Below are 23,613 nucleotides of genomic sequence, written 5' to 3' on the forward strand. Positions count from 1 at the left end.
ATATCAGGGCTGTCAGCTGCTCTTTGGTTTTGTTGGGGGCCATTCCTCAGATATTTACAGAGGGAAGATGCTGTGTTGGAAATGAGTAGCAATGACACAGGTGATCTGCTCAGTAAAGTCTCCCCTTCTCCCAGGGACTTGGGTTTGTGAGGCTGAAACCTGGGAGATTGACCCCACAATTCCTGCACATCTGCCCCAGCCAGCAGAAACTCTTTGGAGAGGCCCTGCCAGACACTTCTCCCACCAAACGCTTTCCTAATTGGTGGTTATTTTTTAATTGTTTACAGACCACTTCTTGTAACAAGCCCCTCCAGGCTGTAGCTCAGCCACAATAGGCTTGGAGAGGCTTTATGGCTGAAGAGTAAATTGCTCTTCACTCCCAGAAGTGCTTCACTTTCCCAGCACCACTTACACCCAGAGTATCATCCTGCCCTCTCCGGTGCATGTGGCTGATGTCTTTATTTTTGTTACATGAGAAAGAAATCTTGTCTTGGTGACTGGTCAGTAATTCTACTGTTCACCTTCCAACCTGACTCTTTTGGCCCCTCCTCACCTCATTTGTTGCCCTCTCAGCAAGCCCCAGCTGGTGATTATAAGAGCGAAGGGCTGGGGAGCAGCTTTGTGTGATTTTATTGTGTGCAGGTTCTCTTTGATCACATTATTCTGTTGTGTTTTCAGTATATATTTGGCCTCACCCAAAAGTCCTGGCTCTAAAGATAGTTTGGGATATAACCTCGGATTATTTTACTTTTCAGCAGAGCTGCAGCTCTTCTTTCACATTCATCTAAGAAAAATGTTCTTGCTGCCCTTGTCGTGTCTGATGGAGCTGAAGTGACAAGTGGGAGGAACGTGTGGGGCCAACATTTGCTGAGGGTTTGGAACTGGGTGCCAGGGCTGTGGGTTGGAGTTGGGCACCTGAAGGATGCCCTGCTCTCAGAATAGGGTTTGCAGTCTGCTGCAGGTGCAGAGGGTAAAATCAGGAATCAGAAGTGGGTTGTGAACTGACTTTCACAGAGTTTTGGTGAACTCGTGTTTTTCCCTCCTGTCTCCTCCCAAAGTGTCAGTGCCACTCTCACATCTCCCCCCATGAGGCAGCTCTGGCTGAGACCCTGAGTGTTATCAGGTCATGTGGAAAGGTCCCTATGGATGTACTGATGTCAAAACCCCTGGCTGGTGTGGCAGGTCCCCAGGGCTCAGCTGCAGGCTGAGAACAGGCAGCTCCTGCTCCTGCAGAGGGTTTGATAGAACTGGCTGAATGGGCAGAGCAAGTGGAGACCCTCAGTGTGTGTGGGTGTCAAACTGCCCCCTGTGCTTTGCTCCCAAACCTGCAGAACTGATTGCAATCTCCTGGAGTTTCACATCCCTCTGATGTCCAATTCTGTGGCTGAAGAGGACCCATCATCTTCCCTTTGCTCCTGATTTCCTTGTGCTTCTGCCATGCAATGAAACTCTAGATTGCCATAATTTGTGTGAACTGTTGACAGCAGATGCTGTGCTGTTATTCTGTCTGACACATTTGCTCTGCTGCCTTTTCCAAGACCTTTGATTTAACCAGGTTTTGGGGTCATCAAGATTATTTAATGTTATTGTCATAAATATTTGTGCAGGGCTTGGCCAGTGCTTATATAAGAACTGAAAGTCAGTAATTTGTTTGAAGAGGATGTGTGCTTTAATGAACTGCCAGCTGAGTGGTAGAAATAAACTGCAGAAAAAGTACTTTACTGGTTTTCTATTTTTTTCTGTTGCAGTTTGTGGAGTGGGAAAAAAATACTGTTTGGATATTCAGTTGTTTAGGTTTGTTGGTTATGGCTGTTTAAATTTCAAATCACTTGAAAGCTCTTTAAAAACAGGGCTATTTGCTTCTAAATAGCTCTGTTGGCTTATCAGTTTGTCCTCAAAAGATGAGAAGCTGATCTCTTGCATCTTACTAATAATTTTGTGTTAAACCATGTTATCCTTTGAGTTGTTTGTATGCCAAAAATGAGAAGCTGTTACTGTGTTAGATTTCACGGTTGATTCTTGGTATAAAATTCCATTTTTCCCCCTCTACTGTGCTCTCAAGTACCAACAATAAACTCAAAATGCTAACAGGATGAATCTGTTGTTTGGAAATGATGAAGGTTATACATCATCCAATCTGCTGAAATGTGGTGGAAATTAATAAATATTTGGTTTGCCTCTAACTCTTCTTAGAAGCACTGAAATCAGCATTTTTTTTATTGAAGGAATTTGTGCCAGGCTTCTCAGTGAAGGACAAGCCCACAAATAAGCCGAACTCCCGAGGCTGCCAGGGGGTGCCATGTGCATTCTGGCAAACTTGGGGCCTTTCTTCTAATATCTTAATTAGCAGAGCAGTCTCCAAGCTGTTCTTGGAGAGCTGCTGCCAGGCTGGATCACAGGCAGCAAGCCCCCAAATCCTGGGGGATTAGGTCATGGAATACTCCTTAGCACTGTGATCATACAATCATTGAGGTGGGAAAAGCCCTCCCAGCCCATGAAGCCCACCCTGTGCCCAGTGCCCACCTTGGAAAAAACCTTCCCAGCCCCTGGAGCCCACCCTGTGCCCAGTGCCCACCTTGAGCACTGAGTGCCACGGCCAGTCCTGCCTTGGACACCTCCAGGGCTGGGCACTGCAAACCTCCCTGGGCAGCCCCTTCCAGTGCCTGCCCACCCTTTCCATGGAGAAATTCCCCCTGCTGTCCCACCTGAGATGATGCTGTGCCAACCCTGCAGGGTTCTGCCCACTGATACCCCACCTCTGCAGTGTGCCAGTCTGAACCATCTCCTTGTGCTGTGTCATCTGCTGGTGCAGAAGGTTCCTGTGCTGGGGGGTCCCACAGCTGCAGCCCAGCCTTGGGCTGATGTGTAACCTGTTCCAGGAGCAGGAGCTGAGGTGTCAGTAGATCTCCCTTCAAGCTGTTTTCAAACTTAGTGTCCAGACTGGAGCACAAGTGCTGTGGGGAGAGGCTGAGGGAGCTGGGGGTGTTTAGCCTGGAGAAGAGGAGGCTCAGAGGTGACCTCAGCACTGTCTAGAACTACCTGAAGGGAAGTTCTGGCCAGGTGGGGGTTGGTCTCTTCTCCCAGGCACTCAGCAATAGGACAAGGGGGCACGATGGGCTCAAGCTCTGCCAGGGGAAATTGAAGTTGGAGATCAGAAAAAAATTCTTTGCAGAGAGAGTGCTCAGGGGTTGGAATGGGCTGCCCAGAGAGGGGGTGGATTCCCCATCCCTGGAGGTTTTTAAGGTGAGATTGGCCGTGGCACTGAGTGCCATGATCTGGTAAAGGGACTGGAGTTGGACCAAGGGTTGGACTTGATGATCTCAGAGATCTTTTCCAACCCAATCTATTCTATGATTCTAAACTGACATTTTTACAGGTTCCCTAATGAATCAATTCTCTGCTTTTGTGTTGGCCAGATGAGTCTATAATTTTTTCTTTATAATCTCAAGGTTTGGTGATCTTAGAGCAGTTTTTTCTGCTCCAGCGGAGTCCCAGAACCATCCCCAGTGTCTGTGTGCTTGGAGAGCCCTGGCAAAATGAACCATGTGAGCTTTTTGCCTTTCAGAAAAAGAGCAGAGAGGAGACCTGTGGGGAAGGCAGTGGAGTGGAGATCCTGGAGAACAGGCCCTACGTGGATGGGCCAGGAGGCAACGGGCAGTACACCCACAAGGTGTACCACATTGGGATGCACATCCCCAGCTGGTTCCGCTCCATCCTGCCCAAGGCGGCGCTGCGAGTCGAGGAGGAGTCATGGAATGCTTATCCTTACACCAGGACAAGGTAAAACTGAGCCTCTCCCCCTGCAGAAAAATCAGGGTCAAGCCCTAAAATTCTTAGGCAGTGCAAGCATTGCCTGGGCTGAGTGCAAACAGTTCTGGAGAATTTGTGGCTCTAAAATGTTGAGCTGTTTTGTCCATCAAAGCGTGGGAAATCTGGAGTGGTTTTTATTTAGTTTTGTATCCTGCACTGCATGTTCTGCTTAACAGTGCAGATATCTGCCAGCTCAGGGAAGTTATAAATGTACCCAGGGCCAGGACAGATGTCGTGCTGAATACTGTCAAGGAAGACAGGATTCATTTCTTCTGCAGGGGCAAGAAAAATCTTAATAAATATATAAATAAATCCGAGGCTTCTTTTCTGGGAACTGTCTTTCTGTCATTTAACTAGAAAATAACAAACCTACATTCTGTAGTTTTCACCCTGAGGAGGGAAGAGGAGCCACAGGCTCTGAGGAGCCCTCTGGGACCTCCTTGTTTCAGCTGATTTTGTCTGGGAGGACTTCAGATAGCCTGGAATAAACAGCCTTTATGCCAATTGCTGTGGTTCAGAGCACTTGCACTTTGCCAGATTTCCATGTCTGATATTGCTGACATCCTTCATAATAAAGGGGCTTTAGTGGATATTTTTATTTTTGTGAAAAAACCTGGAAAAGTTTCCTAGTTCTGTTTGAGCTGGTTAATCCAAGTAAAGCAGTGCTGGGAAAGGTGGGGAATCAGTGTTTGGATTCAGGCCATTGTCAGTGACTGAGGATAATGGAGCTGCCTGAGTCTGAAGTGATTGAAGTCCACTTCCAGGCAAGTTTATCTCTTCCCTTGAAGTGCCCATGAGTCAGTCAGCTGGCCAGGAAACCTGTGCTGCACAGAGCCAGTCCATATTTGATCCTGCCATGGATTCCAGGCAGGAGCTCTTCTTTTCTCCTTGCACAGCAGCATTTCCAGGGAGTCCTGTCATTAGTGTGTGTGTTGTGATATCACCTGTGAGTACAGAGGGCCCAAAATTTTATCTCCTTGCTGAAAACTGGTGAGCTTCAGTCTTAAGGAGTTAGTGAAGAGCAATCTTTGATCTGTCCAGTTGATGTTTTAAGCATTCCTGCAGTAAAACTTGAGTGCAGGCTGGCTGGGATTTGAGGCTGATCTGCTCTAAGCTGTGGTTGTGGCTTCCAGATACACGTGTCCTTTTGTGGAGAAGTTCTCCATTGATATTGAGACATACTACAAAACTGATCCAGGAGACCACAGCAACGTGTTCAACCTTTCTCCTGCAGAGAAGAGACAAACCATTCTAGGTAAAGAGCCTTTTTTCTTCACTTTGTCCTTCCTTCTGTCTGTCCATCCCCCCTAAACACACACCTGCACCCCTGTGGTGTCACTCTGGGTAGGGTGACACCAAGTCAAGGGAGGACACCTGAGTTTTCTTCTAGACTTGATGTAAATCATGTGGAAATAATTTTAATCCCCCCATCTGTAAATTGAAGCTGATGCTTTTCCATCTTATTTATGCAGCTCCAGAGAGAAGTAAGACATCTAATAAATTTGGGAATAATAAGTAGAAATAACCAGCAAAGAGGAGAACATTGCTGTATAATTTTGAAAACATTACTGTATAATTTTTAAAACATTGCTGTATATTGGTGAAAATAGTACTTGTAGTGAAAATACTGCTGTATAGTTGTGAAAACAGTGCTGTATATTTGTGTGGCTCCCTTGTGGGTATGGAAATGATTCCTTATCTGCACTTTTGAAGCAGGAAGGTATGTTTCATTTTTGCTCTCTATCCTCCTAGTCTTGTCGTCATGCAGGTTACCCCTCAGCTTCACAGCTGGCTTTAGAAGGTTGAGTTAATGTGAAGATGTTATGAGAAAAGAGAACATCATAAAAAGGCAGAGAATGACAAGTGTCACAGCCATTCTGTCTTGCCATTCCCTCCTGGTCCAGGCACATGGCATTCCAGGGACCCAACTGTGTGACACAGTGTGCTGGCAATGGCAGCCATGCAGGACTGCAGCATCCCTGGGATCAGAGCATCCCTTGCTCTAGAGCAGCACTGAGCTGGAACTGAGTCCTGGCAGCCCCAGGAAAGGACATCCCATGGCTGTGCTGGCTCTTGGACATGGCCATGACCCTGAGTGGTTCTGCTTGGGTGTTACATCATTTAAACTTGTTTGTTTTGTGCTTCACTTTGCCTGTCCCTGTTCCTGAGGCTGCCTGATGAGGCTTTCAGTGCTGAGCAAACAGGCTCCAGTCGTGCTGCCTCCCTGAGAGGTGTCAGCAGAGCTGTCATTCCTTGGGAAGTGCGATCCTGCCCTTCAATCCAAACTTCAGCTGCTTCTACTGAGCTCTGAGGTGGGGGCTGCAGATCTTTAAAATATATTCAGTCACTGCACTCCCATTCCAGTTTCCACTTTTTGGTTGTTAATTAGAACTTAAGTTTTCTGCCTTCCTTGGTACATCTGATCTAAGAAGAGCAGGTGAGGAGTTCCCAGTAGCCTCGTATGATGGACTCCAAAGATATTCCAGGGGTAGAACCTATTCCATGGCAGGGCAGGTGTGTTTAACTGTCTTGGGTGAGACAGCTGGAGCCCTGTGAGTGATAGTGGAAAAGCTGAAAGATGGGATGTGCAACAGATCCTTGTGGAGCTGGAAAGATGGAGTGTGCAGAGCTGCCAGGGTGGATCTGCAGTCACTGTGGGCAAAAACATCTCTTTGGAGCAAAGCCTCTGTTTGCTGGAACTGTGTGTGCTGTTCCTGTGGCAGAGCTGATCTCTGCCCAGCAGCACTGCATAAACAGTTTAAATATCAGTTGTTTTAAGTGTAAGTAAAAAGAAACTGAATTGCTGTGATGCTTCTGGTACTTACTGAAACAGAGATAACTCATGAAAAATGGTGTTTTCTTCTTTTGTTCAGGAGAAGAAAACGTCTGACTGTTTTCATTCTCTTTCTGTAGATCCTATTGATATTGTTAAGGATCCTATCCCTCCACATGAATACAAAGCTGAGGAGGACCCAAAGCTGTACAAATCAGTGAAGACTAAAAGAGGGCCTCTCTCAGAAGATTGGATTCAGGAGTACAAGAACAACCCTGGGAGATACCCCATCATGTGTGCATACAAACTGTGCAAAGTGGAGTTCCGGTACTGGGGGATGCAGTCAAAGATCGAGCGCTTCATCCACGACGTTGGTGAGCATTTGCAGTCCTGCCCAGTCCCCTGTCAGCCCCTCGGGTTGTTCCTGAAGCAGAGCACAGGGGTGAGGTGTGTGCAGTGCATCGTAGCCCCAGACACGTCTGTGAGAGTCTCAGATCTGATGACTCTGGGCCAGCTCAGGAACAGCCTTGTTATTTTATCACTTACAATCGTGGTACGTACAAATCCCAAGCATGTGGACCCACTGCAAGGCTTTCAAGTCCTCTGTAGGCAATATCTTGCCTTCTCTTTCTTTTAGATAAGGATTTGTCTGTTAAACTTGCCAGATCATTTTCAAAATCTGCCAGTTTTCTTTCTTGTGACCAAAATCCATCCTGAAGGGCTGCCTAAAGAAACAAGCTTTACTTCTGAGTCCTGAGTGGTTCCAGAAAGCCACAACCTGGAGCACCCCCAGTTTCTCCCTGCCCTGTGACAGGGCTGGTGGGGCTCTGAGTGGCCACACATGTCTGGGATGTTCAGGGCCCTGCACACTACTGGGCTGTGACCCGTGGTGGGTCATCAACAGCTCAGAGTTGTGAGTAAATGTGCTGCTTTAAGGGATCCTTCATTCTTAGGTCAGGGATTTTGGGGAGGGACTGGTTGTGCAGTAACTGCATGGTGGCAGTGCTGGCAGTAATTTGTTCTTCGCCGAAAATCTATAACACAACTGATACAGTTTCTGAGCCTTGCCACAGGCAGGATCTATGGCCAGGTGAAAAACCTAAAGAATGTTTTAAAGAGCATTTCCATCTCAAAAAACCAAACAACAAAACAAGGCAGAGCTGTGGCTGTGCTGTGGCCAAGAGAAGGCCAAGGAAAGGCTGTGTAGAGAATGGTACCTTTCTGTACACAGTAAATCCTCCTGGATGACCTCTGGAACTCTCCTTTTGATAAGCAAATCTTCCATGAAGTGCCTGATTGTGGCACAAGTAATTTTACAGTTCTTTACAGTCATACTGTGCTTCTAGTCCTAATGTGGAAGACACTGATAGAGCAGTGGAGAAGAGTGTGCTCCTCTCTCTTGAGAGCTCCCGGGTTGTGTTCTTGAAGCTCCTTTGCTTTTCCTTCAGCCCCAGAGGAAGATTTTCCCTGCTGCAGGCTGTGTGACAAGTGTCTCTGTGCCATGAGCTCCCTCGGGGTTCGGTGACACGGGTTAATTTGGTGTGTGCTGGAAAACAGGGGCAGAATAACAACTGCCTTGGATCTGTGAAAGGGAAGAGCAGCACGTGACACTGCCAGTTGTTCCGAGGTGTTTGGCAGAGATTAAACTGTGGTCCCTCAGAAACATTTCTTTTGTGTTCCCTGAAAGATTGCCTGCCATTTCCCTCTTGATTGAGGTTTCGAAGAGAGCAGAGCCAGCTCATTGTCTGCCTTTCAAAAGCTTTTCCACTCTGTTATAATGATGGCAAATACTGTTTTTCAAAGTGGTTAAGATGCATAAAATCAGAAGAGCCTGTAAGGCAAGACGAAGTAGAGTGAGTGAAGAGTGAAAGCAAAAGCTTTGGGTACCTGCAGGAGCTGTGTCACCTCCCCCTGCCCTGGGAGAGCCGTGGGGAAGCCATTAGAGAGTGGACAAAGTGCCACAGCATTTGTACCATGGCCAGCAAGGTATGAGGAAGTTGAAGCTGGAAGGATGTGGCTGCAACAGGACTGACCAGGCTTAGGTGCTGATTCCCATCTAGGGCTTTCACCTGGTGACCAAAAGCAGATGGAGACCTTTGTGCAGCTGGTGGTGGACCAAGCTCCCAGGAGCCAGAGGTGTTCTGGTGGGTCAGCCCCTCCTTCCTTGGCATTTTCCTCCTAGTTCCTCTGTTCCCAAGCCCTGCAAATGTATTTCTTGGAGAATTGGCCTGCTCTACACGGCATCACCAAGGCAGAAACAAACAGCAGGGGCCAAACTCTGCCCAAGGACAGGAGCAGTACTTAGTGTGGAGCAAACTAAAATTAGAGACTGGGTTGAAAAAAGAACAGGTCTGAGGTAAGTGATGGATGGATTGTGCAGAGTGGAGAGGCTGCTGAGCACAGAGGGAGTAACTCCGGGGGATGGTGTTGAAACGTTCCCAGTCGTGCTGAGCGCACCAGCCATTCTTTCCCATGACTAATTGGACAGTTACTCAGTGCTTTGACAGCCCCAGACACAGACTAAAATTGTGATTGTGGGCTATTAGTCTTCTTGGCTGTAATATTTGTATGCTTTTTTACTCCTTTCCCATAGATTTTAAGTTTAATTGGACTGGCACTGCATAATGTTCTGCTCCCACTTGCTTCCTAATGGTGCACGTGGGCTCTGAGCCTTTTGTTGTCAAACAAGTGTGTTGACTGTGTATGGGTTATTAATTATACACTGTGGCCAAGGGGGTTCCATCCCAGTAACTGGAGCTTTGTCTCAGCCACTGTGTCTTAGGCTAAATGTGCCCAAATTGCTGCCTGGTGATGAAAAGCTCTTCCACAGAACTAAAGCACTGCAGTGACTGAGTTCATCCACTGCCTGTTGGAGCCCAAAAGGCAGAGTGTTGTCTTTCCAAGGGGAGGCAGGTTGCAGCTGGAATGATGTGGATGTGACCACAGGCCTTTCTCTGTGAGGGATCTGAGCAGAGAGGTGACTGCAAGTGGCCTTTGATGGGGTACATTCAACCAGGACCTACTGACAGGGTTATGGGGTCAGTTGTGACTCTCAGGGAAATAGGATTGCTCAGGGGCAATCAGGAATCTTCTTCCAGAGAGACAAATGGGAGCAAACTGGGCCACAGATGCCTCCAGCACTGTGCTCATGGACATCTCTGATCTGGTACAAAGGATTTTTCCCAATTACACTGTTTCCTGGGTCTGATCTCTCCCCTCCTTTTTGCTTGTTTTTTCTTTAAGATTCTGATACAATTTTTTTTCAATTGCACAGGGAGAGTCACAGTGTCTGGACAGGTGAGGTCAGTCATTTGTAGCTGGTTCCTGATTTTCTGTAGCTGCACAGGGCACTTGGTGTGCCTCCTGGGTGTCTCCTGCCTGCTGGAAGGCTGGAGCTGAGGCTGGCAGGAATTCATTGATATTCCCACTGCTATGCACGAGGGAGCTGCTCAAGTTTTCTTCCCTAGCACTGAAGACTTTTCTGCAAGCCATGGCTTTTATTTTTCCGTTTCTTTTGTGCCTGCACAGCCTCATTCTCCTCCAGTTTTTCTCCCTGTGTTTAAGGAAGGTAAGTGGCACATCCCAGTGAAGGCAGGGAAAGTCATCTGGCTTTTTGAGTTCCTAACTAACCTGGAGGGGTAGAGGCTCAACAGCCATGAAACCCTGTAGTGCCATCCTGTTTTCAAAGGAAGCAGGCTCTGAGGAAGGCTGATTTGGGATGTCTAATCAAAGCAGTGTGAGCAGGGCACAGGGGGTGGTCTGGGGGTTGGCAGGAAGCAGCGCAGGCGATTGTTGAGATCTGAGGAGGTAGAGAGGAACTTCAAGAGACTTCTTCGTTACCCCCAAGTGGTTTTCATGTTCCCTGTGATGTTAGTCCATTAAAACACAGGTATGTGGTTTGGCATCTGTGCCTCTACACAGAGAATTTCTGAGGAGTTGGAGCACTGAGAGATCAAGGCTGGATCCAGGAGCGTGAGCGGAGCCTGCTGAGCCCTGGAACGGAGGAAGCCTTGGGATGAGAGCAGGGGGAACATTCACTCCTCTGGCTGATCACAGGCTGTTCTCAAGGTGTTCCAGGCAAGGCAAAGCAGTGGAGATTGTGGATGTGGAAGTCCAAAGGCTGTTTGTGGTGTTGGGGGTCTGAATCAGAGCAAGAGAAATGTGCTCTTGGCTTTCAGTGTGGATGTAACGGGAGTTTAATCTTTGCCATTAAGCTCTGCTGGTTGTCAGTCATAACAGGAGGTGAAGAGGCCAAAACTTCCCTCCTGTAGTTCTGCAGAAAGTAATCTGATGTGGAAAGTAACTGGGAATCTGGGCTGAGGGTGAACACAGTTAAGATGCTGAGGCCCCTCGTTCTGCCCCCAGGAGGTCACAGGCTCCAAGTTGTCTCTCCCAGTGGGAGCTCCCTTCGGAAAGGCAGGCAGAGAGGCATCAAATATTGATGGTTTAATCTTGCTGTGCAAATGAAGTTCAGGTGCAGCTGGTCCTTGGCCTTGGTGCTGATCTCAGAGGCCATTTCCTCCTCATGGCTTGGCTTGGCAGGGCTGGTGGTGGTAACGACTGCCCAAAGAGCAGAGCAGGCCATGAAGTGCTCAGATCTGCCAGGAGATAAACTTGTAAAAATAAGCTTTTAATGTAAAAAACCAACAAAAAAAGCAGTTACTGAAAACAAAAGGGATTTTTAGACTGAACATGATAGAAACTGTGCCAGCGGTGAGATCTAAGGTTTCTGTACAGCAGTGAAGCAGATATTGTTGGAAGCATCTTGGTGACCTTGCACACAGTGGGCCCATCCCGCCTTGGCCGTGCTCCTGGAGGTGGGAGAGGCTTAGGAGGGATGTGTCTCCTCATGGTGGTGCTTAGAGAGCTCCATCTGCAGCTCCCAAAACCTAAATGATTTCAACATAGCCTGTTATTGCTCTCTATCTTGTAATACCATAATCCCACTGACAACAAATCCCACTCCTGCATTTGGCACATCCTTCAGCCCATCTCTGCCTCAGTTTCCCAGTAATTAAAGGGGAGAACCATATTAATTGATTATTTATTTTCAGAGGGGCTCCTGAGGATCAGCTGGTTGGTGTTTATAGAAGCTTTAAAAGCACCATTACTGCTGGGAGCTGTAATAAATCACACTTTGGGGCTTTGACCTGTTCTGAGCTTTTAAGGAATAACACTGAAAATTCTGGGTGACTGTAATGTTTTAAAAGTCTTGATGGTGTGATGATGTTGGCCTAAGTCTCGAGGAGAGTTTCGGTTGCCTGGTGAGGTGCACTGTGTTGGTACTGAGGCAGTTCTGCCTTTCAGATCTGTGATATGTTGAAATGTTTTAAATTGGCTTTACCCGCTCTATTTCTTTCCTGCAGCAGAAGACAGATGGTATCTGCAAAATAAAGCATCTTTATTCCCTCTCTTACTTTGCTTTCTATCCCATTATCTCAGAAGCTCATACTTGAGATGCTGTTTCACTGATGTACAGGAAGCAGGAGCAGAAAGAAGGTTTCCAAAAAAAGGAAAGGTTTTAGGTTTAGCACTGCTAGTTTGGGATGTCCTTGTGTCATGTATCAACTGGGCTGGGCTGTGTAGTGTTCATCAGAGAATGACTTGAAACTCTCCTGGATTAAAAAAACCCAGTCAGATGTTGGCGCTTTTTTTTTGCCTTTTTTTTTCCCCTCCCTTCTGGGAACATACTTCATTGCAAAGGTTGGATCTAAATGTTACAACCTCCCAGAAATTCAGGGGGTTGCAATGATGGCTCCTCCTTAGCAGAGCAGGCACTCACAGGACAAAGTCCTCCATCCAGAAGGAGGAAATCCCTTCCTTGGTTAAAAGCAGTGGCTGATGTCTCAGTGTGTGGTTGGGCAGCAAGAACAGAGAAGAGCAACGAGGTTGGAGAAGGGACTGGAGCACAAGTTCTGTGGGGAGAGGCTGAGGGAGCTGGGGGTGTTTAGCCTGGAGAAGAGGAGGCTCAGAGGTGACCGACCTCAGCACTGTCTAGAACTGCCTGAAGGGAAGTTCTGGCCAGGTGGGGGTTGATCTCTTCTCCCAGGCACTCAGCAATAGGACAAGGGGGCACGATGGGCTCAAGCTCTGCCAGGGGAAGTTAAAGTTGGAGATTAGAAAAAATTCTTTGCAGAGAGAGTGCTCAGGGAGTGGAATGGCCTGCCCAGAGAGGTGGTGGATTCCCCAACCCTGGAGGTTTTTAAGGTGAGATTGGCCGTGGCACTGAGTGCCACGATCTGGTAAAGGGGCTGTAATTGGCCCAAGGGTTGGACTTGATGATCTCAGAGGTCTTTTCCAATCCAGTTGATTCTGTGATTCTAACTGAGGAGATACTTACACACAGTGACCCATTTGCCACCCTGACTGTGTGAGGGCCCTTCCTGGCAGCTGGTGGCCCTTGATGTTGCTGTCCCTTGCCCAGGGTGTGGGGAGGGCACGGGGAGGGCCCCTGGGCGCTGCGGGCGGTGACGGGCACTGTGGGTTTCAGGGCTGCGGAAGGTGATGGTGCGCGCGCACCGCCAGGCCTGGTGCTGGCAAGACGAGTGGTACGGGCTCACCATCGAGGACATCCGGCAGCTGGAGAGGGAGGCCCAGCTGATGCTGGCCCAGAAGATGGCCCAGTTCTGCGGTGAGAACGACCCCGAGCAGCAACACAGTGCCAAGGACGCTCCTGGGGACAAGGACTTGGAAGCCAACACAGTTTCACCTGCGGACACTGAGGATTCCGCTGCCAACAGCGAGGCAGCCTCTGGGAGGTCCCTCACCAAACAGTGGTCAACCTCTTCCAAGTCCTCAAGGTCTTCAAAGAGAGGAGGTAACATGACTTGCTCTTCTGACCTGCAGGGAGGGTGGGCTTTGGGGAGGTCACACCGTGTCAGGCACCTTTGGGACAATGTGTATTTCTCCTGGGAGTGCTGTTAACTCAGAGCCCTTCTCTGCTGGTGTTGCAGGCTCAGTCTTCTCTGGGGGCCTGTTTTGGGTTTGGGAGTGTTTCTAGTCATCCCCCGACTGTGACTCAGTGTCACGAGGCCAGTGTCAAAAGCAGAGAAACGATGAAAATGCCACAGAGGAGCAGGCAGGAGCTGGCTGGCACTGCTGAGTCTCACAAGAGTTCTTGCTACCCGTGAGCCACTAGGCTCTTCAGTGGTGCTCCCTTCTGGATATCAGCTTGTCTGCTGTGTCACAGCAGGTACCTGTGCTCCTTGGCCAGGGTTGTTGCCACCACGTGCTGTTCACTTCAGGGGGTTGTTGCTCTGTGGATGCTGCACCGTGTCAGCCACTGGGGAGATTGAGGCAGGAACCCCCAAAATTGGGGTTGGGGGGCTGCTGCCTTCCACTGTTGCTGATGTGCTGTAGCTGTTTGGAGATGAAACCTCACCCTGGGATTAGGTGGGCCCATGGATCGCATTTGTATTCCCTTTGAAACACCTTTCAGGAATCCTTCAGGATTTTGCTTGGAGTCCTGGGTTTTGTCCCTCCCCTCTCTGTTGGCAGTCCCCTTGTTTTGGTGTCCTAAACTCTTCCCTTCCTCAGACTGTTCTGTGCAAAGGGGTGAGTCCCCTGTGAGTTACAGCCAGAAGGTTTGAACCCTGGCAGTTCCCTCTCCAGGCACAGCTGGTAGCAGGGTTAGAGCAGCTCTCACTGCAAGAGGGGGAAAAAACCCAAATCTTGATTTTTTCTGAGAACCCCAAGAGGCAGCATTTCCTCCAGTGACAGTGGAAGGGAACATTTGGGTAAGTGAAGCTTCTCCTCCTCTCCTGTGCACCCAGTATTGTGGGTTGAGTCTCCATTTTTGTTTCCCACTCCATCCCTGATTTCATTGGAGTGAGGGAGGGAGGAGCAGTAGTTTTACCTTGCGATGACTCACTCGAGTGAGCCCCAGGGAAGAACCTACCAGATGCTTCATATATCACTGCATAAAGATAAAAATGCTGCCTACTTGGCCTGCACCAGGATCTTATATTGGTGCCCCCTTCTCCCATTATGCCCTTTGTGCAAACCCCCTCTTCCACTGCTGACATGTCCACCAGGAGCTGGAGTTTTCTCAGCATTTCACTTGAAGGTTTTCACTGGGAAGCAAGCATGAATTTCTTTTCAGCTGCAGAATGTCTCAGCTTTTACAAGAAAAAGTAATGAAAGAAATTAATTGTGATGTGCTGGGAAGTACGTCACACAGATATTTTAATCCTCCTCCATGCTGGCACTGTATTACCATATGGAAGCAAGGAGGGCTGTCGAGACGTGCCGCCACCTCCAGCTGAAAAAATGCCTCTTCTCCCCAAGATCTCAGTCCTTTCTCTACCACCCCAGTGAGACCTCTGCCAGCAGGACCCTTGCCACCATTCCAGACGTTATTCCATGCTCTATTTTTAGCAGCTCTTATGCGAGTGCCTTGATGTCACTGGGTGTGAATGAGCTCTGCTGTGCCAGCCTCCTCCTCGCTGCTCCCCGAGGGGTGGGCGGTGGGTGCTGGGGGGGCTGCTGAGCTGCAATTACATCATTCTGCACAGGGTCTCCCTCCTCTTCCCATCTGACAACCAGATAAAAAATTAGGAGAATTTTACTTATATATTTAATGCTGTTGGAACGATAGCAGGAAAGGGCTCGTGCAGCTGTCACAGTCAGAGGAGCCTTTCAGTGTCTTGGATATGCTAAATGAGGATTTGTCAGTCTCCTCAGGTTTTTGCTGGCTTTGGTGGCTGCTGCAAGTGCTTTGTGAGTGCTGTGTGACAGGCACAGGGGACAAACCCTCTCTCTTGTGGCTCTCTCACAATGTTCCCTTCAGCAGGGACGAGTTCAGCCCAGAAGAGCTCAGGTTGGATCGTTGCTAAATTAGATCTGAAAAAAAAAAGAAAAGAAAAAAGCCATAATATGATTATATTTAGCACAGGGAACTCTGGAGGTGGAAGTGGAAGGGAGCAGGTAGGTGTGAGAACAGGAGACACAGCACTAAGAGCACTGTGGGGTTTCTCCTGGCTCCGTCAGGACGGTGCTCCCACAGCTCCCGATGAAGTACTTGGATAGCATGTTGTTTAAATCATTCAAGTTTAAAGTTTAAACAGATCTCTAATCCAATTTGTGTGGAAGCAATTTCCTTCCAGAAAACAGATTATTTCTCTCCAGGCTGCTCTGCTTAGCTGCCCACCCAAAAGTTAGCAGGGCAGAGGCACAGTCTGTGTGCTGAGGAGAGGCACAGACAGAGCTCCAATCAGCCTCCTGCCTTCCTAATTGCAAACTTTAAAACCCAGCCGGTTTTGCACGTCCCACTAACAATTATAAATAGCTGCCATTCCAAATAGCACAAGAGTGATCCAAGCAGCAGCTTGCTTTTAATGTAGCATCTTGCTGGCAGGTTCTACCAACAGTAAACAGCCAGGATCTGTAAAGCAGTGCACTGACATCACACCAGCATCATCGGGGTTTGGGGTTTTAATATTGCAGCAGGGAGTTTGCAGAGAGAGCACCCGATCCTTCCTCCGGCAAAGACCATGGTGGGAACTCTCCGTGTTGCCGCGCGTCGCATCGGGCTCTTTTGTGTTTTCCAGCAAGTCCCTCGCGCCACAGTCTCTCCGAGTGGAGGATGCAGAGCATTGCCAGGGACTCAGATGACAGCTCAGATGATGAATTCTTTGATGCACATGGTACGTGGAGCCGAAATCGCTGCCGTCTCTGCCGAGGGGTTGGGGTGAGGGTGGGGGTGAGCAGGGCGGGAAGCCAGACCTGAGGCTTGGGATGCTTTACCTTTCAAACCTCAATACAGTGCAGGTTCTTCCAGTATCACCCACCAGACTCTTCCATTTAATGCAGCAACATTTCCCATTCTGGTCTGTTTGAAGGGCTTGAACAGCCTTAGCTCTTGGAGCTGTGTTTTATTCTGTGCAAATGACTGTGGGCAAAATCCACAGTGCTGACTGGGCTGTGGGTGTGTCCTAATGATTCACTGACTGATTGTTTTTCTAATTGGTTTTTTAATCAGTAAGAGGTAAGATTAATTGTCCTGTCTGCACCTGAAGAGACCCAAATTTGCCTTTATTAATTCCTTATTCTCACATTTCAAGAAATACGCTAGCAAATACAACAAGGTACTTCAGGTGCCAAAATTAATCAGTGCTGATTCCAGAATCCTCAAAGTAATTTTGATTATCTCTATTAAGAGAAAGCTGTGTTATTTTTTTTAACTGTATGCCTCTGTGTGTGGAGAAGCTTTTGTTCCACTGCACTCTTGTTCTATATTGTACTTAATGCAAATTTGAGCGTGAAGGGCTGTCTCTCCTGACAACAGATGGACTCTTCTCGCAGCTTGTCTTATCCAAGTGAGATGTGCAATATGTGCTGCTGAAGTTGGTGACCTTTCTGGGAGAGGCAGTTGTTAGAAGATGCCGCCCCAGTTTTGTAAATCACAATTTCACTGGTGTTCAGCTAAAGTTCAGTCTCCAAAACCTGATGCTATTGTGTTCCAGAGGAGTTCTCCCATGGATCTCAAATTCTGGGCTAGAAAGGGGCGTGTCAGTGTAGTGATTGCAGCTGAAATGGCCAGGACATGTGCCAGTCAAAGGATGAACGTGTGTCTCTTGCCTGGAAGGAGAAGGACCAACTTAGTCTAAGCATTTGTATTTATTAACTTATGTAGCATTTACCCAAAGTATGTGAGGGATTTATTCTGGCAATCCAAGGGACCAGGAGTGAGTCATGGAAGTGGCATCGGCGCCATCCACCCGTTTTTTGCCTCTTTGATTGCTCAGTAATGGAATTGAGATGGGGATGGCTCTGCCTGGGATCCAGGGCCCCAGGGAATCCCTGGCATGCTCCTAACGGGCCTGGGAAGGGGAGTTAACAAAAATGAGCCTTGTGCTCCTCTGTTGCAATACTGTGGGAGTCAAAACAGCTCCTCTCCCGCTACAGCAGCGAGTCTCCTACGTCCTGTTTGTCCTCTGCAATCCGCACAGTTGGGTTGAAAACTCTGTCCAAATCCCGTGGGATTTTGGCTTGGGAGTCAAAGCTTGGGGTGAGCAGTTGGGCAGAGCCCTGTCCCTGGCAGGGACCTCTCGGTGCCCCTTGGGCTGCAGATGACAATTCTCAGCTCCATCTCTGAGAGCAGGGACGAAGCTCCGCTTGGAGCTCATCCTGTGGGGTCAGTGCCACGGGAACTGGCTCGGATCAGGATGTGAGTCACCCCAAAGGGTCCCTCAAAGGGCTTCCCATGCCCACATTTCCTGGCAGTGCAGTGGGTCTGACCCAAGCACATTCCTCATTTCCAGCTTCCCACCCGTCCCCGTTCACTGGCACACTCTGGCAAAGATAGTGACAAATGCAGTAATATCAGGTATCTACTCTGTAATGAATGCTAATAATGGGAGTAATACCCTATTCAGGGATCACTTGAGCAGCAGTAAGGGCTGTAATTAAACCTCTCAAGGAATTAAGTTTAATACTTAGATGAAGTTGCTGCAGGAGCTTTGAGTGCAGTCGTCTCCTTAATTCTCTGCCAGCACGTGTGTCCCACGCCTGTGCTTTCCTTGCTCTGGACAGGTAACTCCACGCTCCCTTGGGCAGGGAAATAGGAGTTTACTCAGACTTTTTCCATAGCTGAAAATGGAAATGTCATGCTGGTGCAAAATGTCCAGGTTGCTCTCTTTTTATGGTCAAAGTTGAAATAGAAACTCCTAAAAATAATCGGTCTTTGCCTGGATCTGCACTAAGTCCCCATCAGAGCATTTGTTTTTTAAGCTGTTACTCATCTTTTCAGCAAATCTGAGTATATTTCATAAGCTTCTTGTTTCCCATTGTGGGATTCTTCCAACTAATTATTTTCTTAGTAACTGTACAGCAATAAGAGAGGGGAAATCTGAGGCTGGGGCTCTGAAGATTACAGCTTTTAGATCTACAAGACATCTGCAATTACTGCTGTTATTACATTTATAACTCTTGATTAAATTTACAAGCCTGAAATTTTCAGGAAAGAAATACTAAGCACAGAACAATAAATAAATTAGGAAGCACTTAACCTTCATAACAGTACAAGATACATCCTCAGTGGAAAAAAGGCAAAGAGAAAGGAGAGTATCTCCTTTGTATGACACTCCTGTTTTAATTACACTGCTGGGAACATAATATTTTTAGGACCTTTATTCTTTGTCAGCTGCAATTGAACTGAGCCAGGGGATTGAGAAGACCCTGAGACAGGAGGGAAATGGCAGATACATGTACTCAGTGTGATTAAACAAGTCTCATCTCCTGAGGAAATCAGCCTGGGAGTTCACATTTCCTTCCCTGCTCCTGCCTTTTTGGGTGTTTGGGCCCATTAACACCAGTGATCCTTTTCTCTGCTTCCCCCAAAGATACCCCAGAGCTCTAAGGGAAGATCCCATGGCAAACATTGCTTTGTCCTGTACTGGAGCATTCTGGCTGCTTTAGCACCATCAGAAAGAACAGCCAGGAGAAGGTCAAGCTTGGTACCTGAGGTGGTAGCATTAAAAATCCCTGTCATTTTGTCCATGCTTTAGGAGTTTTGTTTGTTAGAAACAAGCAACTAAAACATTTGGTTTACTTTTCAGAAGGTGTTTTGGTTTCTGTATAACAAAAGCTGGTAAAGTATTGTGGTTTATTATGACTTAAGCCATCCAAATGTTTATAGATCACATAGAGTTATGGGGCATGAGTTTTATTTAAAATTCTGTTCTGTGCTCTTGTCTGTGTACATATTTTTGTGTGTGTGACTCTCAAAAAATCTGTTTTTTAAAGAGGACTTGTCTGACAATGAGGAAATGTTCCCGAAAGAAATAACCAAATGGAGTTCCAATGATCTGATGGATAAAATTGAAACCCCCGAGTGCGATGATGTCCAGGGTAATTTTTTTCAGTACAAACTGCATGTGGTATTTTACAGTATTTCCAGGCAATTGTTACAGCTGCCTTCTGAGCAAGGTAAAACTTGTTATCCTCATCTCACAAAAGCTGAGACAGAGCTTAAAAATGACTGCCCAGTGCTGCTGAGAAAGAATTGCTCAGTGGGAGCTGGGATAGCTCTTGATTCTCTTTTATTTTCCTCGTTGGCTCCTTTTGTGACAGCCAGGATTCTCTCATATCATGATGAAATATTCCAGCTCTGTCTCAAATGACTTGAATTTCTCCTGGCTTTTCTTGCCTTTTGTTCTTGACTGTATCTGGTTTTATTTTCTGCTCATCATTATGGGATGGTGAAAGGAGGCTGGAGCTCCTCAGCCAGAGCCATTCATGTGGCAGAAGATGACACTGCTACAAAGTCAGCCTGTGTAGGCACAGGAACACATCAGATCTCTGCTCCCCAGCACAGTTCAAACAATTCCTTTTATTTTCCAACAAACCAATCATTTCTGACAATTGTGCAGGGATTTCCCATTGTTGCCATCCTTAATAAAGCAGCAATACTGGATGGCTGTAATGAGGGAAGAGCTCACTGATGTGCTCAGCTCTTACCAAGGTTGGGAGGAACTGCTGGGCAGTAAATGACCCAGCACTGCCCAGACTTGTCAGGTGGAAGGAGGCAAGAAGGAGGGAGGGAGAGGGCAATGTGGTGAAACAATGAAGGAGATGTGGGGCAGAAGAGGTTGAGAGGCATTGGAACAAACATTGTGGAAGGATGTCTTTGCCAAGAGCAGCGCTGACGTTTTACCCCCCTGTGCTTCCAGGTGACTTGTACCACGAGACCTCAGCAGAATACCACGTTGGCTCCAGTGAGGAGAGGCTCAGCATCATCGAGGTGAGTGCTTTGGTTTCTTGGAATGAGGTCCTTGGTTGCTGGGATCTGTCTGTGTGGGATAAATGGGGTAAATGGGTGCCTTTTCTGGGAGGGACAGTTGTCTCTGTGTGTCACTTGGGGTTTAAGGGACTGAAGGATCTTTTGTACATCATACAGCAAATTCTCTGTAGTTTACAGGCAGCAGCAGGTATCCAGCTGGACAAAACTACTAATCCTGTGGGGATGAGAGCAGGCTGAGGCACTGCTGGGTAGAGCCATCCTGCTGGTGCTGGATGCTGATGGGAGTGGGAGAACAGGTTCCTGCAGCACCAGGGGACAGGGGACACCACTTGGCTGCAGCCTATGATGTGGGACTGCCCAGGGTCTTGTTTGGAAACCAGTGAGAGCACAGCCTGTGTCAGTGCTCTGGGTAAAGGAATAACCAACAGCACTGCCACCCAGCCCAGCTTTCCAGACTTGCATATTCCTGGTGAGACATCCCAGAGTGGCTCCACGTCCCCTGCCCATAAAGCCCCTGACTGTCTGTACTGTAGAGGTGGGGTTGCTGCTTGCAGAGTGCCAAAGTTCTGTCTAAGTGGTCCATCAAAGACCATGAGCATGGGTTTGGAATTACTCCTGTGTGCCAGGCTCGAAGTCCATGGTGATTTGGCTTTTCCATAATAGACTGAGAGCTCCAGGTCCGTGGGGAGAGTGGGTGGCTGGGCTGGGATCGGCTCTGGCTCCCTCAGGATAAGCAAGTCACAGCCCTAAGACTCCTCTTGGAGCTCAGGGTAGTGTGGAGAACTTGTCTTCCTCAGAGGGCTGTGCAAACTCAACCCCCTCCTGTTTCTGCCTTCATTTTAGGAAAAGAACAGGCTTCAAAGGAGGATGAAAAAGACAGTTATCTGTAGTTGTTCACAAGCTGTCTGCTAAAATAGTATGAAATTCCTATGTCACCATTGCAGTGATTTCCAGGCTAAGAGCTTCCCTCACCAAAAAGTGGTTCATATTCAAGGGCTTGGGTGCCTTAAGAGACTCCAGATCTTACAAGGAAGTTCTAAATAGTCACCTCCACCCATAAACTAATCAGCAGTTCCCCACTCCCTTCTAGAGCAGAGGTTAATGAACCGAAAGGGAAAGGTGCCTCCAGATGACTGCTGATAAACTTCGGCATGCCCTGAGCCTGCTGACTCATGTTGGTTTTCAAATGAGCCCTTAAAACGTCTGTCTGGAAGCAGAAGAGGTGCTGGGATGCTGGGGGAACTCCTCCCACGCCTCCAGCCAGGCAGAGTTCACTGTGCAGCCACTGGAAACTGCAGTCACGTGAAGTTTAAAGAGCAGGCACTAATACAGTGGAATGGTGTTGAAGAATAAAGACCATTCTTATGCAGGAGGTCTGGAAAATCTTTATTACAGATTTGGATGTGAATTTTAGTACATCTGGTGGGCTGTGTATTAAGACATGCTCTGACATTATCTGGTAAGAATGTAAGCCCGTCGTTAGGTTACTAATGTGTGCCTGGGCTTGCTTTCCTCCCACCAGCAGGGCTGTCAGGGACTCCATCACTGCTCAAAGGACAACAGGGGACTAAGGATGCTGAAATGAAAAGAATTTGCCAAATGGAAAATACTGCTGCCCTCCATTCCTTCCCCACTCCCTCCCAATGGCTGTTTCTCTGCCTCGACAGGGGGTTGCTCAGGGTGTTCTCAGGTGTTGTCTCTGCAAGCACAGGGTCAGGCACAGGAGTGTTTGCACATCTCTCAGTGTGGGACAGAAGATTTGAGTCCATATGGGAGCTGTGAACACTGAAAACCCTGGTATCAAATAGATACTAAAGAGAGTTACTGCTCTGTTATGTTATAATGTGTCAAATGGATGCTCTTTTAGCTGCTCTTGGGCCCTCAGGGTTGGGCTTCCAGCTGTTCTGGCAGGGCATTTGATGATAACCCACTTCCCTCCTTCCCCCAAACCACAGCCTGTTCAGGCAAGGAACTGGTTCAACACAGTAAGTAAAATTGGCTGGACAGCTGAGTTAAAATCCTTCCCTGTGTTCAGGCAGCAGTTTCCCAGTCAGATGTTGGCTGGTCCTTGGGTTATGGGTCATCAAGTTTTTTCAGTTCCTCTTTTGCATCAGTTTAAGCAAATCTGAAGTCTTATTTATAACTTCTGTTGTAGGCAAACATGTAATGACTGATCTTCCTACAGCTTTTCTCAGTAACTTGCCACTTGCTGACCTGTTTGATCTCATTTGTTAATTTTACTGAATGTGTTTCCCTGCCAAGTGCTGCAGCTGAGCTCAGCACCCCACAGAAAGCAACACCCATCCCTTAGATCTGGATTTTTCCACCCTAATGCACACAAGTCATGTCTTTACTGCTGCCATGTTTCACTTGGATACAATTTTATGCAGGTTTTTTTTAACTTCCAGCATTCCTTCTGCTTCAGGCAGTCAGTTGCACTGAGGCTGTGTGTGGATTTGTGCATGGATATGTGTAGGATAAGAGACCTGGAAGGAGTACTCAGGTCCTCAGCTGTTGTGTTCAGGTGTATCCAATGGTCTTGGCCATAAATTAAGCACAAATCAAACCTCTTTGCAAAATGAGCCTTTCTCTGTGCTCTCTTCCATCCCCACTAGGATGAATCAGTGCAGCCATTAATGCAGCCAAGTAAAATCCATGTCCTCCTCCTGGTCCTCCATGGAGGGAACATCCTGGACTCAGGAAGTGGTGACCAGAGCTCCAAGCAGGGGGATGTGAACACCATCACCACAGTGTTTGACACAGTGATGAGGGTGCATTACCCAGCTGCTCTGGGCCACATTGCCATCAGACTTGTCCCCTGCCCAGCCATCTGCTCCGAAGCCTTTTCCCTGGTGTCCAGGTAAGCTGATGCTACTTTGTCATGGAGTGACACATCTACAGTTTCACTCCGGGTTTTTTGAGGGTTTTATTTGTTTCCCTGGAATGTTTTGCACGTGTCACTGAGAGCTCTGGCCATGCTTTGAGAATACACTTATTAATGTAGCAGCGAGGCATTCAATCTCGATTTCATACTTTGCTGCAGTGAGGACAGGAATCATGCAGCACAAGTTCTGAGATTGATTTATTCTAATTAATCCAATAAATACCAAGGATTTAATTCCTTGTCTGAGGGTTGTTCTGCCAGTGTAAGTATGTTGTCCTTGAAGATTTACATTTGATGGGAGGGAAAGATTTATTAAGCTCTCACCCCATTCACAGAGGAATAAATGGCCTTTCTGTCTTGAGGCTTTTTCTTTTTTTAATGAACCACAACACTGACTGTACTGTC

General features: G+C 47.7%; 1 protein-coding gene across 9 annotated transcripts in view; it reads left to right on the forward strand.

The window, feature by feature from the left end:
* PITPNM2 (phosphatidylinositol transfer protein membrane associated 2) overlaps nt 1–23,613 on the forward strand; it is a 130,163-nt gene that overhangs the window by 77,595 nt on the left and 28,955 nt on the right. For 8 of the 9 annotated variants that reach the window (XM_071571877.1, XM_071571882.1, XM_071571881.1 and 5 more), the window contains 8 exons: nt 3,566–3,780; nt 4,944–5,065; nt 6,724–6,957; nt 13,074–13,400; nt 16,132–16,227; nt 19,328–19,432; nt 20,254–20,324; nt 22,940–23,184. In XM_071571877.1, coding sequence (XP_071427978.1) covers nt 3,566–3,780; nt 4,944–5,065; nt 6,724–6,957; nt 13,074–13,400; nt 16,132–16,227; nt 19,328–19,432; nt 20,254–20,324; nt 22,940–23,184 — 1,415 coding nt within the window. The remainder of the gene's footprint in view (nt 1–3,565; nt 3,781–4,943; nt 5,066–6,723; nt 6,958–13,073; nt 13,401–16,131; nt 16,228–19,327; nt 19,433–20,253; nt 20,325–22,939; nt 23,185–23,613) is intronic. The other variant, XM_071571880.1, reaches the window with a different exon arrangement.

This window comes from Pithys albifrons, chromosome 17, assembly GCF_047495875.1.
Source record: "Pithys albifrons albifrons isolate INPA30051 chromosome 17, PitAlb_v1, whole genome shotgun sequence".
NCBI classification, from domain to species: domain Eukaryota; kingdom Metazoa; phylum Chordata; class Aves; order Passeriformes; family Thamnophilidae; genus Pithys; species Pithys albifrons.